Source organism: Podarcis liolepis (assembly GCF_965112155.1).
Source record: "Podarcis liolepis genome assembly, chromosome: 12".
Lineage (NCBI taxonomy): Eukaryota > Metazoa > Chordata > Lepidosauria > Squamata > Lacertidae > Podarcis > Podarcis liolepis.
In genome coordinates, this window is record NC_139563.1 from 32,032,625 (window position 1) to 32,052,489 (window position 19,865).

At 39.9% G+C, this 19,865-nt stretch overlaps 1 protein-coding gene across 6 annotated transcripts in view; it reads right to left on the bottom strand.

Moving 5' to 3' along the window:
- DGKB (diacylglycerol kinase beta) overlaps positions 1–19,865 on the bottom strand; it is a 255,173-nt gene that overhangs the window by 101,202 nt on the left and 134,106 nt on the right. For all 6 annotated transcript variants that reach the window (XM_083468107.1, XM_083468109.1, XM_083468110.1 and 3 more), the window contains one exon: positions 2,162–2,226. In XM_083468107.1, coding sequence (XP_083324233.1) covers positions 2,162–2,226 — 65 coding nt within the window. The remainder of the gene's footprint in view (positions 1–2,161; positions 2,227–19,865) is intronic.

A 19,865-nucleotide genomic window follows, 5' to 3' on the forward strand; every position in this document is an offset into this window, starting at 1 on the left:
GGGCTGCCTTCAGATGTCTTCTAAAACTACCTCCTCTTCCAAGATTCTCCTAAAAAGGAAGGTATTAGCTGTGGGGTCTCAGAGCGGGTGATCTTCATAAAAGGGGAGGGGGAGGGAAGAGAAGGGAAATAAACGATCAGGCTGAATTCAAATTAAAGGCCAGGTGGAACAGTTCTGTCTTACAGGCCCAATGGAAGGAGGTTAAATCCTGCAGGGCCCTAGTCTCATGGGACAGAGCGTTCCACCAGGTCAGAGCCATTACTGAATAGGCCCTGGCCCTGGTGGAGGATAGTCTGACTTTCTTAGGGCCCAGAATCTCTAAACTATGGTTATTCATGGACCTTAAGGTCCTCTGCGGGGCATACCAGGAGAGGCGGTCCCGTAGATTCAGCACATCAAACCCTGCTTACATAAATGCTAAGAATCTTTCAGAATTCCCATGAGTGCTAGCCCCATTCACCACAGCATTTGTGACAACTGGGGAAGGTAGGCTAGTCTACCAAGTCTGCACTTTTTAGGAACATGCTTTCTGTTACAAAATCCCTACCGACTTCCCAATGAAAAATAGGGGAAAGATAAAAAATCAAATGAGAAAATCTATGTCTATTTATTAACACTTCTTACCTACCTCCCACCCCAAATGGGGAAACCCAGCCAGATGTGTGGGGTGTAAATAATAAATTATATTATTTAATTTTAATATAATTTATATCATATTTATATAAATAACCTTTGGAGCACAGTTCATGTGAACAACTCCCCCAACCCGTCCTGAGGAACTTGTGTAAAGCTTCGTTTTTGCAGATTTCACACATTTTTTTTAGGATTCCTAACGACAGGACTATATTTGTAAAACGGCATTCAGTGGCTCTTGCGATGAGTATGAAAGAGGCTCCACAAGTATGTGAGTAGAAGCAAAACATAAGGATTCACAGCTGCAGCTGCCTAATAAGTGTTCTGCAATGCCTAATGGCAAAGTGTCAACTCAGGGATCTTCAAATACCACACAGTGCATCATCATCTCTATCACGCTGGTCTTGAGAGGCAAGCATTTTATATGCCAGAGCAGTTTGTTATTTAGAATGGTACCTACTTCGGTTACAATATTGGAAAACAACTGATTTTACTGGGGGGGGGGCCTATATGTGAAAAGTTCATATAGACAGAAAGTGTTTGACGCAATCTGCTACCGATACTAGTGTAAAGAAAGCATGCTGGATCTGTCATCATTTCTGCTTCACATCCTCAGAGTTGTCTATTCCACACACAATGCTGTACCTTTTTCTTACAGAGGTACCGTATTTTTTGCTCTATAAGACTCACTTTTTCCCTCCTTAAAAGTAAGGGGAAATGTGTGTACATCTTATGGAGCGAATGCAGGCTCCGCAGCTATCCCAGAAGCCAGAACAGCAAGAGGGATTGCTGCTTTCACTGCGCAGCGATTCCTCTTGCTGTTCTGGCTTCAGAATATATTTTTTTCTTGTTTTCCTCCTCCCAAAGCTAGGTGCATCTTGTGGTCTGGTGCGTCTTATAGAGCAAAAAATACGGTACCTGTTTTTGCTTGCTAAGGACACACTTCACTTGCTGCTCCCCTAGCTGACTTGAATAACTTGAATCTTTCCCCCAACCCCTTTATAAAGATCCTGTGCCATTGCAGCTCAGCATCCACCGAGATGTCTTGCCGGTCACCTATACATATACATATAGAAGAAGCTAATCACAATTATTTCATGATCCTGGAGCTCGGATATTTCACAATCCTAACTCAAATCCCATCCTTCTCTTTTCCCTGCCCAAGCTGGCTCTCATTTATCATGCAGTGTGCATGGGCACAATACCATTTATAAGGACTAAAAAGAATTAGAACCCACTTCAACATTTCCAGAAGGAGGAGGGGGGAAAAGGAAACAAGCCAATATTTGTGAATGGGTACATGCAAAGATCTGTTCCAGGGAAGTGAGGGGAAAACTGAAATGAAAAGTGACAAGATTGCTGGTGAGGACACACCTTAATGAAAGGTGTTCTGATGTTGCAGCCAGTGACACTATTCCATTCATGATAAATTCATAACTTTCTTTGTCATGGCAGATGCTTCTTCGCCATCTGGGGAAAAAAACCAGCCTCTCTTGCTAGGTAAGGTGTATGTGTATAGGGGTCTCACCTGCTGTTGAACTTCTCTGGGTGTTTTTCTCGCATGATGTGAAACCTGTGAGCAATCGAAGCATCCTAGGGGAGAAAAAGAAGAGCAGATATCTCATTTTTTTTGTTGAAATGCAAAATATTGTAAAATATTGTTGACGTTCTTTTAACCACATGAGACAAAAGACTCTCTGGGCACAATTTAGTTAGGAAATTTACACGCCATCTTTGAAATGAGCGAAACTCAAGAAAAATAGCTTCCAAAATAAAGTCGCCAAAAATGCGCATCACAATAACTTCTCTTCATATAAAAATAAAAAAGTGCACCATAAGAATATAACGAATCACACTAAAACTCATAAGTGGCAACGAAATTCAAACCACTGTTAAATCCCAGGGCACATTATGAAGGCACAAGAAGCCTCCTAGGTAGAGGGATAGGAGAGAAACAAATAAACTTGTTTCAACCTGGCGCCTAAAATATAACCGGATTGGTACTATGCAAATATCCCTCAGGAAGGAGATCCAGAATCGGGCTGCCACCCCTAAGAAAGCTTTATTCCTGCTTGACCCTCAAGCTGGTGGCACCAGGAGGAGGACCTCTGATGATGGTTCATAAGGAAGCAAGGCTTCTTCTATAGCAGGGATGAGGAACACTTGGATCAGCAGAAACTTCCATTTTTGCAAAGCACAGTTGTCAGATTAATTGAAATTAGGCGCATAGTTGTGACCATCATGGATGGCTGGTCCAGTACCAGGCTAGACCAAGAGGTAGTGTGTGTGTGTGTGTGTGTGTGTGTGTGTGTGTGTGTGTGTGTTGCTATTGTCCACAGAAGCGCCATCTCCTTTACCAGAAAACCTCTTGATCTTGAAGATGCTGCTGGTCCAGCAAACACCCTGTTGCCCAGTGGCATCGCTGGGTGTCAAGATGAAAAGAGGTGCAAAGTGGGGCTTCAGAGCATAACAAAGAAAGGGCTTCATAAATGGGGTTGTGAGCCTATACAGCATTACAGCCTATAATTCTGTAAGAAGCAGCATCAATAAATGTAACAATAGGTACTGACAACAAAAGCAAAAAGGCTTAGCCTAGATCTGTGAGTGTTTGAATAAAACCCTTTAGTAAGTGAGTGAAATATTTCTGAACAATGTAAATTACAAAGCATTATTCCGTTACTAAGTTGCGCAGTAAGAGCTGAGAGAATGGATTGCAGAACTATTGACTCTGCATTTAAAAGGTGGGCTTGAGAGTAATGTATCAACTAAAATGATTCTTTATATAATTTTACTGTCATTGCTAACTTCCTGATACCTGTTCTAAGATAATATATGTGCATAAATATACTCTATTGTCAAAGGGATACTTACATTAGATCAGTAATGACAAAATGGCTTGGCACAGGTAATTAAATGAATTAACAAAATTTAATTTATAACAGAAGTAGCCAGTATCGAAGCAAACTACACATGTGTTCATAATGTTTATATCCCATCTTTCAATTTAAAAGGACTTCAAGAGAACTCACAGCAACACTAACTTAGTATTAAAAATCCTTAAACCAATAAAAGCAAAAATCAGTAAAATGCAAATTATTTATTAAAAATAATCAGAAGTAAAAGTGGTATTTTTAAAAAAGTTTGGGAAAATAAAGACATTTTAACTTGTCTCTGGTCATACCTACACCAAGCATTTCAAGTACGTGGCTTCAAATGTTCTGTTTATAAGGATAATCATGAAAAATATCTGTCTGTGTTTAGTCTCTGAAAGAATTTTCCTACACCTAGCAAGTTTGTATGTTTTTTCCGCCATCTGACAATGAAAACTGTTAGTTTGCATGTTTCTTTATCTGTGCTGGCAGCCAGGAAATTTAGAGCTAAATTTGTGGCTCAATTCTGAATGTTCTTTTTGTTTTTGTTGTGTTACAGCTAAACAATAAAATTAAAAATTATTGCTATTACTAACCACAATCTTTCGTTTGGCTAGACTGCTAAATCAGGGATTGTGGTTTATGGCTCCCACCAACACTAGAGGGGGAGTAAGTTTACTACGATGTGCAAACTGTGCCAAAATTGTAAGTTTCATGGGTCTCACTTGGCTGCCAGATGTAGATTAAGACTGAAGTGTAATCACACATAATTTCTGCCTTAATGCCTATATTGTAAGTTCTTCGACCAGTTTTGAATATTTCCTAGAAAATGTAGCAGCACAAGATTTCTGCTCTTTCCCTTCCCCTCCAGTGAATTTCGCTAATATCACATGCTATCTTCTTGCCTTTATCCTCAAAATGGAAACTGTTAAAATCCATTCCAATAACTTTCTTTTTAAAATAAATATTTGCTATGGCAACATTTGTAAAATAAATATACATAAAATTAAAAACCAGGCTGTCTTGCCAAGCCTCTGACAAAGAAGAATGTGCATTCATAAAAATAGAATGCAAGAGAGAATCAGAGACTTTGCTTCGACTGGGAAAAGTAACTAAAGACTACCGCTTTTACAGGAAGTGGAATGGTTTTGATCAATTCAAGTAGACACTTAGCAAGTTTCAAAGTATGGCATATTTGTACAGTGGTACCTCAGGTTACAGACACTTCAGGTTACAGACTCCGCTAACCCAGAAATAATACCTCAGGTTAAGAACTTTGCTTCAGGATGAGAACAGAAATCGAGCGGCGGTGGCACAGCAGCAGTGGGAGGCCCCATTAGCTAAAGTGGTGCTTCAGGTTAAGAACAGTTTCAGGTTAAGAACAGACCTCCAGAACAAATTAAGTTCTTAACCCGAGGTACCACTGTATATAGTATTCAGATGTACCTGTTGTGACAGACAGGGCCTGCCCTACTATTGGGCAAAGTGAGATTAGCAGCTCAGGCGGCAGAGACTGGGGGAGAAACACAGGCAACAGCCCCAGCTGTTCTTCCTAAGGCCCTTGGCCAATCCCCTCTGCGGGAGGACAGCGCTCTATATGTTAGACAAACTGTTATGGTCTCCCTGCTGCCTCAGATACAATGGATGAAACTATCCCTTGTATCCAGTCAGTTTCTGTAAGTGGGATGAGGAGGTGACATCTCCCTCTTTTCGCCTCAGGGAGCAAAAGGTCTTGGTCAGCTCTGGTGAACAATTACAATGAGAGACCCAGATACATTTTGACATCACAGCTTGTTTGTGTCTCTGTTCAGGCGCTTGGTACCTATGAAAACACACAGGAAAACACACCCCAGCTGACGTATGAGCAACATCACTCTGAAAGGGGACATTACTACCCGTGTAGGGTTTCTAACATGGTGATGGGAATGCTATTGTTAGCAAAGTGCTTGCTAAGGGTGGGGAACATGTGGCCTTCCAGATGTTGCAGGACTACAACTTTCATCATCCACGCTGGCTACAGATAATGGGTGTTGAAGGGCCGCAGGTTACCCAGCCCTGCAGTAGGGATTGTATAATGCATTGTTCCCTTTAAATTGTTCTGTCAAAAGTGGGAGGTGTGATATAGCCGTGCAGAAACTGCCACTTTGAAGATGGAAACGATTTTCACTTTTATTCTGCATGCCCCGCAAGTTCCCTGAAATGGAGATCTGGTTTTTTTGTGTGTTTTTTTTGCAGAAGGCAAAGGGGTTTTGTGTATATCACTAGCAAATATTTGCTGCCTATTCTAAAGATGGGAAGGATTAAATTTTGTGATGGCTTCTCAATTCCTGGATTGGCTAAATTAGCTAGACCACAGAGAGAGAATAATGTATGGGTCTGGGTATATAAATAAAAATTCTTGAATAGAGAGGATGGGTGAAGGGTTAAAGTCAAGCACTTAAGTTGTGAAAATACCTGCACTTTGTAATAAAAGTAGTTCTATACCACACAAATGATTTGCATGCATCTTCCTGCTGAAACACTTTTCTGAATATCTGTTTTGACTAAATAATTTAGATAGGCAAAAACATTTCCCACTGACTTAATACCCAGCTTACAGTATTCAAAAGAGACGCTTATTATTTTTGTCATCTTGACAGTGGAATATTTTGAAGTAAAATGTTACTTCTATTTATTTAGCTGGCACGTTCTATTATGTCATGTAAAGACATTAATTCACAAGTTATTTGAAAAACATTTCAAACATATATCCACAAAAGCTTTCCATTCCTGAATACTGAAAATAATGTGATTTTAAAGCATTAAGAGTAGAATCTATTGCCTTCACTGACAAGATTGCTCAAAAGGGAAAAAAAGATAGTTTCAATAAGCTAGGCCTGTATTTATTTATTTATTACTGCCAAATGAATTAATAGGGTTTTTAAAATAGAGTATTTTGATGTATTGTATCAAAATCAGCAGGTAAATCTGGGCTTGTACTTGCAGTGCAAAGAGCCAACTTTCATTAGCAAAATCCTCAGCCTATCTTGTAGTGGTGCTAAGACACACGGATTACATTTTCTGTTCAAATCTTCAGATGATCTCACCCAATGGTTGCCAAACACAATTCAATGTGTAAATGCAAACATTTAAAGCCTTGACAACTTGGGGACAGAATATCTGAGGGAACAAATCCCATACAGACGTGCCCACACCTGAATAACTTTAGGACCCTCCCACCTTGGTGATACAGCAGGTGAGTCAAAGGACAAGTGCCCTAACTCTAGAACTACCTATCCCCAGAGGCACATATTGCACCATTGTTGACATCTGGTTGTCAGAGACAACCTTTTGCACAGGCATTTGATAAAGCGCTAATTTCTATGTTACTGACATGCTAGCTATATACTGCACTGAGGCTGCTTGATTCATGGAGGGACTATGTTATTTGAATTTCAGTTGTTGTGACATTTTAATGATTGTCTAATGCAGGGCTTCCCCAACTTGGGTCTCCAGCTGTTTTTGGACTACAACTTCCATCATCCCAACCTAGCAGGACCAGTGGTCAGGGATAATGGGAACTGTAGTCCAAAAACAGCTGGAGATCCAAGTTGGGGAAACACTGGTCTAATGGGATATTTATGTGGAATGTTCTTATGTGATTTTTATTATATACGTAACTCCTCCCCCCTCCGAACCTCTTGGTGGAGGGTGGGCTTATGAAACAAGTGTTGTGTATAATTTCAAATTATAACTCACCCACATTAGTTCTTGTATAAAACCAATGCACGCTCCAGCAGCTGCATTCAAAGGTTCCCTTACTCCAACAACAGGAGGCCCCTCCAGGGAAGATAATGTTTCAGGGCAACCCAAGGCTTGGGACTTAAGAACTAGGCTTGGGGACAAATACATGTTGTTTTCCCCATCTCTAGAGTAAATTTGCTCCCTTTTCTCTGCCCCACAGGCCTTTACAATATGATCTGCAGCCTCCCATCTCTTAACCTAACCCTAAACTGTCCCTCCATGAGTCCAAGGTTTCTCTTGGTAGCTCTACTTTAGAGCAGGGATGGGGGAGAAACTCGATTTATATCACATTTAAAGCCAAATTTCTCACAAAAAGTGTATGTTAGTCAAAACTAGACACAAAACTGTGTATATTAGGAGAAATTCTAAAACGGTGAAGAATTTTCATGATTACCAAAAAGAAAAATTAAAGAAATCACAAATTGCTGTAGAAATGTGGGGAACCAAACTTAAAATCGGAAGCAGAGAGAACCAAAATTGACATTCCTATTTAGAGTTACACATGTAACCTCTTTAACTGTGGTTTACTTACTTATAACCCAGAGTCACACCTTCAAAATTTGAAACCATATGAAGGGGGTTTGCAAATAATGGTTTCCAAAGAAACCTGATTGGTGTTCATCACCGTTAACATGGGTAACACATTAACTGTTCACCAACAAGGGAAGTGAGCAGGAATTTCATTCCGCAGAAGACTGGCTTCCATGGTTAAATCTGTGTTGGGTCATATTCACCGGCCAGCCTTACACAGTGTTTCCCCACGGCTTTATAGTCACTTTAATTTTATCATCATAATCACCCTATCCCTTACATTGATGAATGAAATAAGGGCTGTAAACCACTTTACATGCTCGAAGTGCTATATAATATTAATAGCCATGTAGGGTTTCAATTATGATAACAAAGTGTTGTGCTATAAGCACAAATAATTCATAGCAGATATACTTTGGACACCATGTTATTCTTGCTGTGTGACAGGCCTGGCCTATAAAAACACATAACTTCTGGAGAACGGAGCTGAAATTCTGATCTCAAGGCTTGTTCTATTAACATAACCAGAAGTAAATAATGTATATAGCTATTTCAGCACTCAGATTGCTTTGCAATCTATATCTTTTTAATATCCTCACACCAACTCTGTGAGGTAGATTGCAGTTATTATCAGGTCTCAGAAGGGCAAATAAAGCTGGAAGATTATCTGTGCCTGTGGATCAGCCTGGCAAAGTCTGCTGAAGTAGTGATGCAGGTGGTCTCGGACCATGCCATGATGGAATCCATACTGTAATCCTGCCAAGTGAATCCAATCCTGAGCCCTTCCAAGTTGCAGCAATAATGCCCATAGCCTGAAATAGGGATGGCTATGACTTTAACTGAAGGGACGCGGGTGGCGCTGTGGTCTAAACCACAGAGCCTAGGGCTTCCCAATCAGAAGGTTGGTGGTTTGAATCCCCACGACGAGGTGAGCTCCCATTGCTCGGTCCCTACTCCTGCCAACCTAGCAGTTCAAAAGCCTGTCAAAGTGCAAGTAGATAAATAGGTACTGCTCCAGCGGGAAGGTAAACAGCATTTCAGTGTGCTGCTCTGGTTTGCCAGAAGCAGTTTAGTCATGCTGGCCACATGACCCGGAAGCTGTACGCTGGCTCCCTCAGCCAGTAAAGCGAGATGAGCGCTGCAACCCCAGAGTCGTCCGCGACTGGACCTAACGGTCAGGGGGTCCCTTTACCTTTTATGACTTTAACTAGGGAGGTCACTGAACTGTGGAAATGGAATCTCTCTCTGGAAAAGCCGCACCAATTACAAGTCAAACCAAACTCTATCAGCCCTGATGAAGTCTTTTTTTAATTCAAAAAACTGTCAATAACATTTTTATAAACATTTCTTGTAAGACGGGGTTTCTCAAACTTGAGTCTCTGGCTGTTTTTGAACTACAACTCCCATCATCTCTGACCACTGGTGCTGGTTACCTAGGGATAATGGGAGTTGTAGTCCAGAAACAGCTAGAGACCCTGGGAAACCCTGCCAAAAGAGGTCATGAATCAATGGTTAAACTGATAGTGTGGTTCTGGCAAGTTTAGAACCTGGCTGCTATAGACAGAGAAGGGTAAAATTAAGTTTCCCAAGACAGCGTGTAAGTTCTTTGTTAACTGTGTTCCTTGGAGGGACATCATAAGTGTAAGAACCACGTCATGTTGGAGCAAAATAAGTTCAAATCCTTCCTCAAGCAATATCATGGAAAGTGTTAGAATGACTGTAATTTATGAATTATGAACTGGAAATTGAGCATAATGTGCTCTTCATCTGTTTATTGTCTAAAATATTACTAGCAGTAATTCATTCTTTTCAAAACCAATGGTTTTACTTAGTGCAAAAGTGCTGTAGGGCTCTCTTTAACTATTTTAAAATCTAGGGATATTACTTGTTTGCAATAATTTTGCTATTGTTGCATAAATCAAAAATTAGAGAGGTGGCACTCTTAACAAGCTCCCATTTATGCATTTTCCAAGGATACTGAAATCTGTTAAGCAATTCAAGATTATAATTTCAGCATCTGAAACCTACACAGAGTAATTCAAACAAATGTTATGACATTTAAGATAATGAAACTCTTCAGTAATGCCAGAGTGTCCAACTTCACGTATTAGGAGTCAACAGATGTCCGTATACTGAATTGCCAAAAGAAAAAGTTAGTGCCTATTTTGATTAATACGCCGAATCAGTCCATGGTGTCTCTTTAAAACTGGCATGCATTACTTCAAAACATCTATTCAAAATCCATTCTAGGAAACATAGCTAGACAAAGTGTTCCCAAGACAAAAGGAAAACAATAAAGCACTGTATAACCCTTTTAGCAGCGTGAGCTGCATATTATTGACAGACCATTCATTGCAATCAGCAAATGATTAATTGCAAACTTGTTACTAAATTGACCACCAAAGGAAAAAAAAAAGAACCAAAAAAGAGACAAGCTTCAGTATACTGTTAAAGAGGAGGAAAAAACTTCTGTTAAGAATGATTGGAGTCTTCTTGCAGTGAATTAAATTCTAATCAATACTCTTGTTGACTACACTGTGGCATAATTACTTCCTTAAATAGCATAGGTACCCATTATTGAGGACATTTAAATTAATATTTAACCTAAATGTATTTTTCCCAACTACTGAATCAGCATTTTCAACTTCAACTTTCACAATTAAATGTTCTGTTTATTATCAACTACAAGAGCCATAAGTCCCCGCTCCTAATATCATTCGCTTTAGGAGGAATAACTTATCTACCAACATTTAAGGCCCAACAAAGCACACAGAGACATTTAATTATTTTAATGTAATTTGGTATGTGGGTTTGGCTCTAATGATGGTAATGAAGTAAGCTGAATTGATACTATATGCAGGATTATTATTTTTACTTAATATAAACTGTTGTTGTTGTTGTTGGTGTTGTTGTTATTTTACAAAGTTTATACAGCGAAGTCATTAGTTAATGCATCCAACTAAATTCTTGGATTCCCCCCAAACATTTTGGAGTTGAACTACAGCAGCAAACCTGAGATTATCAGTCCTGTGTGTACCATTGGCATGCAAAGCAACATTTGAGGGGCAAATTGACAGGCCAATTGGATCTGTGCTTAATCATGCCACTTCCACAACTTCCTCCAACCACCACCAGTTAACTGGCAAACACACCTTAGAACCCCCACCTGGGAAGTAAGTCAGAGGACAGGAGGAATGGGAAATGACTAGCTGTGGCTGGGTGGAAAGAGTTAAACACCTTTCCATCCTACCAACTTCACCCTTGCAAAAACTGGGATTCTGTCTACCATACAGGGGGAGGGGAGTTCAATTTACATGGCAAGGGTGATGCACGGGGGGATGGGAGACAGGACGTTCCACACATGGTACCTTACCCATGTAAACTGAACTCCCCCAGTCCAGCAAATTGCTGTTTGGCAGACTGGGGAGAATATGACTGATGCGGAGGATAAAGTGTGTGTGTGTGTGGGGGTGTAATCCCCACACCGCATCCCCATGTAAACCACACTCCACCCAGACCTCCCCATTCACTCCTTCCTCAAGGGTACGGGAGAGGGAGGGAAGGAAAGTATAAGAGAGAATGACTGATCTAACCACCAGCACCAGCCATGGCCACATGCAGCCTACCCACATCTGCCTGAGGATCTTGGGGGCAAAAAGAAGAAGGCTATACAAAAAACTGAATTTTCTGCAGTATAAGAAAAGCATAGCTGTATAGTGATTTGGCGACATCACCTAGATGTCCAGTGAAAAAGTAGAGATGGGCGAGTCCTGCAAAGCTTTCTTTGACAAGTTGGAAAAATACTCAAGTCTTGTGGTGGTGGTGAGAAATCTGAATAACTCTGGTTACAAAAATTACCACTTCTTTCTGTTTACATACAAAGTAATTAAACAGCTCCATTAGTGAAGTCTCAATTAGCACGCATAGGGACTGGAGCAATATTGAACTGGGGGAAGAAGCCCACAACTCACAGAAAACCCATAGCATTCCCCCATGGCAGAATCAAATTTGGTCTTTCTCTGACACCATGCCAGCTCCTGCAGCTATTTTACTACATCAGCTTACACCGAAGAAGATAAATCAGAATAAGGACCACCTTTATGAGGTCTGGGTATGGCTTCCTCCTATTCCCCAAACTGGCCCCATGCAGCATCTTTACTCCGCACTCAATGAAAGATAATGGAGCAATCCATGGAAAATGGGAATAAATATGAAAAAATAAGAGCTTCTAAGCATGTGTGCCTCATTCTCGCCACTGAATAATCATATTGTGTAGCCAGATATTAACAATTAAGGATTGGGCTGCCCAGCATTGACTGATTGTATCTAAGTTCACATCAGCAGAAGCAGTAACTTAATGGTCTAATATAGAGCAAAGACTTTTTATTAACTGAGATACCATCGTATGTATCTGTATCAGGAATCTACATAAATGCAAATTTTAACATTGTCTCCGTTTAACGAAGGGCTGAAACATAATATACAGTACTGTAAAATGTCCCAATGAGACTCATCTCTGTGCCAGATTCAGAATATGCCTTGATGGGAATAGTGTTTTCTACTCTCTTTTATTTTCCATGGGATCCTCTTATAATGCTGATACGTAAACCAACAAACCCGACATGCTATGTATATTGAACAGCCTCTCTGCCTACCAGCTGGCTTGGCTGTATGCCTTTCTAATGGTAATGAAGTGACACAGCTGCTAGGACAATCAGCTGGAGTTCAGATCATCTCTGGCTGAATGGATAGTCCTGACTGTTTTCTTATCAGGGACCATTTAAGTTGGTTTTAACAACAGTGTAGGGTTAGATAGGTTTACATGGTTACAGCAAAGTGACTTTTAAAAATGAATTTAGTAGAGCTCAGAAAAGCCACCCTTTCTAGCTTGTAAACGATACTTTGTGCTAATCAATTTATGAAGAATCCCATTCTCTTTTCCAAAAGAAGAAGGAGACTAAAGGATGAAAAGATGAAAAGCAAACTTTTATTCCTTCAAATGAGGCAACACAGATCAGTTCCCCAATGTTTAAGGGACCTCTGAAGAATAGCTCTATTCAGATTTTCTTATGAATAAGGGACTTGGGGAAAAGGTTGGGGCCATCTACCCCAAAACACCTCTTTTAATGCTCAGCGTGCATATGGGAAGTTGGAACAGTATTGGTAAATAATGGCATACTTGGCCAGGAAGTTCCAAATTCATAAAATTACCCCTTTAAATAAACCTGAAATAAATTTACTTTTTAAAATTGGTACAAAACATTAACTATCATTTTCTCCACCGAGTTTTAAATAGACATTTTGCAAATATCAGCAGAACCACTCAATATCCACATTCCTATGGAATTCCTATTCCTATTCGTGATATGACACTGTTTCATATCCTGACTATATATCAAAGGTAGGACCCTCTGACTTGAAAGGCCATATTCAACCTGGTACAGCTCCCAATTTGGCCTATAGGGTCATTTTCTCCGAGACATGTCTACCTGCCCCACATTTGACATCATATCTGATATTAGTGTGGATCAGGTAAGGACATAGCTGTGTGCTCCTGATGGCTTGTTGTTCAGCAATCTCTCTTAAACACAGCAGAACACCAACAAGAAACTTCACATTCCACCCCGATACAGCAAAGTCCAGTGACCAGACTATATAAATGACACTATCCACACGGTCAGATGTATGACAATTCATCAGATTATTTCCCCCTTTTCTTTAAAAAGGTATTTCCTTACAACTTCCTAATTGAATCTACAAATCCTTTGGGGAAAAGAAAGACGATCAGCGCTGCTTTTTCATATCTTAAAATAAAGGACATTGGCAAAATCTCTCCTAACAGTGAGATAAATACCATGCCTCCCACAAAACCAAAATATGAAAAATCCACCCACATAAGTGATGTCATACTGACTCAACTAAGCATGCTCAGACTGAACATTCACATTCAGGGGTGGGGGTGGGAAAGTTTCCTAAAGGAAAGCAATTCCATGGTTATTAACCCCTTAGTGTCGAAGTCAATACAGCCTGTGTCAGTCTGCATTCTGGGATAACATCCCGGATCTTTCTGCCTGCAGCTGAACATTTACGCAAGAGTGCAAATTTCTACCACATCCACTAAGATTTTACTCGCAGGGGCAGCAGGAAACACAGGAAAAGAAATCAAATTTATTCTACACGCCAATTCAGTTCTAAGCCTCTGAGCGGAGAAACAGATCGTTGTGAACTTTTGGTGGTTAGTCTGATTGTCCGATTTCATTATTTCCTAATCAGTCAACCAAAGGCACCTACAACGTCTAGGTAGAAAAAAAGATTAGTCTTTCCTGATACAAATCTTGCAGGTGAGTTTTACTCTTTGTGTGTGTTCTAGTAAAGGCACGATCCCAATCCAGAGCTGTGTGCTCACTCCAAAACACATACAGAACCTACAAGAGGAAGCATCCCTACTCCTTCAGCAAAAGAGAAAGCACACTATTTGAAGTCATAGCAGCAAAGGAGTCTGGACAGGATGCAGAGAGTGGCGAGAATGACATACCAGTGAATAAAAAAAAACCAACTGATTTGCTACGCAGATGCTAGTATTAGCATTGCTGACCATGCATTTATAGAGCTGTAGCCTCCCTGTTTATATTACATGCATGTTCATCCTAAGGATTCACAATGTGAATATTCAGATTTTAAATATCATACAACTATGAAGTTTTCATATGATGGGTTGAAGATACCACCAAGTTCAGAGCCACGTTACTGCAGGGGCCACAAGAGAACCTTGTTCCAGGAGATGGCACATGCAATCTTTTGTATTTATAACTACATCAATTACTGTTGGCACAGGTCTAACCAATTTGTAAGCCGGCACCATGCCATGTGAGCAGATGGGATGAGGTAGACAGCCAAATAGCCACGTATGTGCATCAATTGTGGGTAGAGATGGCACTATTCCCAGCCTTGAAGTTCTAAACAGTTGTCCATCCTAATCTATCAGGCTTATGCTTATAATGAATAATCATTATAAACTGGATTAACTTTCAAATTATATATAAAATATGTTTCTGTGTGTGGGATATTTCCTTGTAAAAAAATGAAGATTATAATTAACTTTTATCGCTTGCAGATTTCTGTAGCAGATCGTCAGCCTCACTTTGTAACACCCTTCAGAACAATAAAGTCAGCAAAAACTCATCGGGGCCAGTCACCTGAGAATAGCTCTACTGAAGATCTGAATAACTAGCTCTGCATGCTTTCTTCCTTCTGTTTCCTGACTCCTGGAGTAATGGGGATCTAAGCAGTGTAAGAAGGGGATAATTCTAAGAATGAGAATGAGGCACTGCATTGTCACCTGAGCCCTGATGAGGAATATCAACCTTGGCTGATCAAAAACATGTGCTTCAGGGACTTCTATGGCTACCTCTAGGGAGGATATCCCCCAAGGCCCCAGACATCAGCAACAGTCTACAGAAGCAACAGGCAGATCACCAAAGGAGAAGGACTACATAGGCCAAGTGAGACAGACATAACCTGGCTTCACCTGGGAGGTTACATTCTTACCTCCAAGAACATTAGTGAAGGAATAGCTAATCCATTGCTTGCTTCTTCCACTTCATTCTTATTTCCTTTTGTATCATTTGATTATGAACCTTTGAGCTGGGACTGTCTTATCTTTCAGCATATGTACAATACCGTTACGTAAGTTGGACACCACCCACAATCTTTTCCAAGTTGTGGTAAGATTCCAGGAGCTCACACAGAGTCTGTGTTCCTTTGAGAAGTAAGACATGGCTGTTGTAGCTTTAAGAAATATGAGTCATTCACATATTTACACATGAATTTAAATGGAGGGACTCTAGATCTTACAACATGGCCATCTCAGGAGGATCTTGTTCCTCACAGCATCAAGCTGCCTTCATTCAGCCTGCCCACAAAGGATCTGCCCTTTTTCTCAGCTATCCTAAGCCTCATGACAAAGGTCCCAAACTCTTCCTGTGACATCATGCTCAGTTACCCCAGCAACCTTCCAAATCTCCTGCCTCTGTTCACAGCTCAGGGCAGAGGGGGAATGACAATTTTCTTGCATTGCCAATGACCTTCAATGGTCCTGTGTTGTTTCTTAATGGCTGTAGCTTGGGCCAGGTCATTTTGCATATGCTAGCCCAGGAATTCATCTGCAGCTGGTATTTTCCCTTCATATCACAAATAATCAAAATCCTACAATTTATTAATTTCCAGTGTTTAGGAGGGTCCCCACCCCAAAACCTATAATGATACTTAGAAGACTTTAGCTACACAAGATGCAGAATAACACCCCTCTCTCTTTCTCTCTACCTTGAATAACGATCATTGGCAGGTTGTCAGAGAAAGAATGCCAATTCAGATGTAATGCCAAAGCTATAAACATACAGTAGTACCTCTGGTTATGTACTTAATTCGTTCCGGAGGTCCGTTCTTAACCTGAAACTGTTCTTAACCTGAAGCACCACTTTAGCTAATGGGGCCTCCCGCTGCTGCCGCCCCCCCGATTTCTGTTCTCATCCTGAAGCAACGTTCTTAACCTGAGGTACTACTTCCAGGTTAGCGGAGTCTGTAAACTGAAGCGTATGTAACCTGAAGCGTATGTAACCCGAGGCACCACTGTAATGGTACACAAGTCTCAGGTTCCCAGCCTCCCCCTACATAGTTACATTTCTAAACTTATTTCTGGGTTTTCGGCAAGCCACAGTTTAGTCAAATCACAGTTTGTCCTATTCAGAGAAAATAGCAAACTATTGTTTGCCAAGAACTCATAAATATGTTGAAAAACCACAAGAAGAGGAGGCAGTGCGTGAGCCAGAAGTTTGAGCCTCTTCATGCACATCACATTAAACTATGGTTTGGCATTACACGAACTGGTGCTTATTCAGAAACATGGGCCTCTCAGCAATGGTGTTATGGCAGCAACACAAATATCTATCCCTTCTGTGCACAAGGCTAAGGTTTGATATATTTAGCAATCACATTAGTTTGTAGTGCCCTGTCAATCACTGCTGCTCAGGTTGCATTTGGTGATGCCTATGTAACTTAACTGAACAAAATTTAAGAAATGTGTGACGTACAGGTTATATCATGTTTAGAAATTTACAACTTAATTCTGAACCATTGCAGTGACACATATGCCTACAGGGGTCCCACACAGATGACCATGATACCAAAGTAGTAAAACATTTTACCAAATACCTGGTGCAGATATGGTGGGGAAAAGTGTAGTTATCATCCAAATACATGCCATCCTTCAGCACAATAAGCCTTAAAATTTTGATCTTTATAAACTTGGGCCTGATATGCCATTTAAGTTTCACAGGGTGATATCCAACCGAGTCATACTAAAAGGCTAAAAGTAGACTAATTAAAATAAATGGAAGTCCATTTATTTCAGTGGGTCTACTTGAAGCATGACTAGTGTTGAATATCATCCACTCTGTATGCACATGATTATAAATTTGTATATCCCATAAAAGAAATCAGGCACATATTGATTGACTATACGAATAGGATATTGTAGCTTCAAAAGCAATATTCTTGATGAAGCAAATGAAAAGGAATATGTACACAATAAGCATCTTATTTTTGCAAGAGTAGGCATGCTTCTGTTTAGCGTTAGAATACTCTATGAGTCTGCATACTGTGCTCAAAGAAATGCATTATATGCATTTTGGAAATCACCTTGGTTATATGATACCGAGAACCTTTTTCATCTCAGAGCTCAACCCGGCAATCTAATGGTTAATTAAGGACCTTCTGCATCTGCTTAAGGTCTAGTTAGTATTTGATAGCAAATCTCCTGAATGGCATAAAATGACATGTATTTTAACAGGTACAGCTAATGACAGCATATTAATATTAAATAAGGCCTGGTGATTAAGACAGTCTGCACTTTATTATCCTACTACACATGCCAAAATGGTTTGAACATATTTTTTGCAATATATTTAATGAAAAGTACATTTTCTCTCACCTATAATCAAGTATAGATAAAGATCACAGTAAAATTCTTAGAAAGGTCCTTAAAAAAACAACAACAACAACCTGCAACAGTTCACTGTAATTTTGTTCCCTACGCTCTACAAGTACATCTGGCTAAAACTGAACAAAAGAGTGATCGAGAACCAACATCTGTTTTCAATGTAAGATAAAGCTGTTTACACGAACACTTAAATCACAATTCATTTCTGAAACATTTAACAGATATTTCCCAGTAATATCCAGCATATTTATCAGAAAATTGCTTCTGTTTATTAATGTTTTTGGATCCTTAACACAATCTTGACCACTTTTATACGGGAATGTTTCTCTAGCAACGGATGCAGCAGCCTCTGTGGTGCTGTGCTTTGCTGAAACAGAGCAATTACCGTCTGTAAAAATCAACAGTATCCAAATTGCTGAATGAGACAGGGCTTACATTAAAGATTCTGTACATAAAAAGGCTAACAAATGAAATGGTCATATGACAAAGAGCCAAGATGACATAATATTATCAAGAAATAGTGCAGTCATAATTTTAAACCCACAGATGGTCTTTGAACACAGAACGTACATCTATAGAATCCCAGGGCTGAAAGGGATTGCCAAGATTATGAGCTGTATCTTCCACACACTATGAGGAATGACTACACTTAAACTACACAGACGTTTGTGGACTAAGGCCCACTCCCACAATAAATCTGTTAGTCTTTAAGGTGCCGCGAGACTCCATTGTTCTGGTTACCAAAAAAAAAAAAAAAAAAAAGGGAAAAAAAGAACAGTCAGCTATCTTTCTGGACGTTATATAGACGTTGTTCCGCTGTGTAAGAACACTCTAAAGACTGTAAATATGTGTCAGACTATAGAATCACAGAACTGGAAGGAACCTCAAAGGCCTAGTCCAATCCCTGGCAGATTAAAGAAATCCACTATTACAGCATCCTTGAGAGGTAGCCATCCAGCCTCTTAAAAATGACTTGAAAATGGAGGCAAATCCACCACTTTGAGCTCACCTTTTTCACTGTTGTTCAGCTCTTTCTAATGTTTAGTCCAAGCCCATTTTCCTGTAATTTGAGCCTATTGGTTGTTGTCCTATCCTGTGTGTGTGTGTGTGTGTGCGCGCGCGTGTGCACGCATTAGGAAAATTATTGGAATAACGTAGATACTTCCAATGCCAGACTGTCCTCTCCCTTGGGTTTATAATAGTGGTGTCAGGTGTACCCCTGTACATCTGGTGGCCCATGAAAGAAGAACTTGCGACATTACCAAGGTGGCAAGGGAGGTGACAATGGACAGCAGCAATGCCCCCATTAATATTGCTTGAACTGGGTCTGACAGCAATAACAAAGGAAGGGTCACAATAACAGTAGATAAAAACATTCTCTCTCTCTCTCACACACACACCCGCCAGCTTTTAAATATATATTTTTCCTATTTTTAAACATGTTGTTGTTGTATTTTATTTGGGTAATTTTGTCTTGTATTTTTGTAAATCACCCTGGAAGCTCTGCTGGCATCTGCAATATTAATCTTTTAAACAAAATTAATATTAAAAACAGAAATAACAGGAAAGAAGGAAGCAAGAAACCATGATACTTCTAAGAGCAACAGCCTCAGAAGAAGTCTCAATGGAGGCATGTTTTGACACAAAATCACTTTGGTGCTCACAGTTAAATTACTGCGTTTTTCACACCAATTAAAAATTACATTATCTCACAGATTTATAATTTCCAATTTGAAAATACATACAAATTATTGTTTTTGCTATATCAGACGTGACACTGAATTTGGTTTCTGTCAAACTATAAATCACTTGAGATGGTACACAGTGAAATGATTTGGGGGGGAAAGCTCACAGCTTCCAGGTCCATTTGTTATTAATTATAAAAACAATGCCTGCTAAATGTATCAAAGACTTCTATAATCTGGAAGGTAGATTTGCTACCATGCCACATTAAGGCAGTGTTCTTCAATCCCCTTCAAAAAACCATGCATAAAATATGTTAAATAGCATTATACTGAATGACTTACTTTAGACATATTGTTCTGAATGTA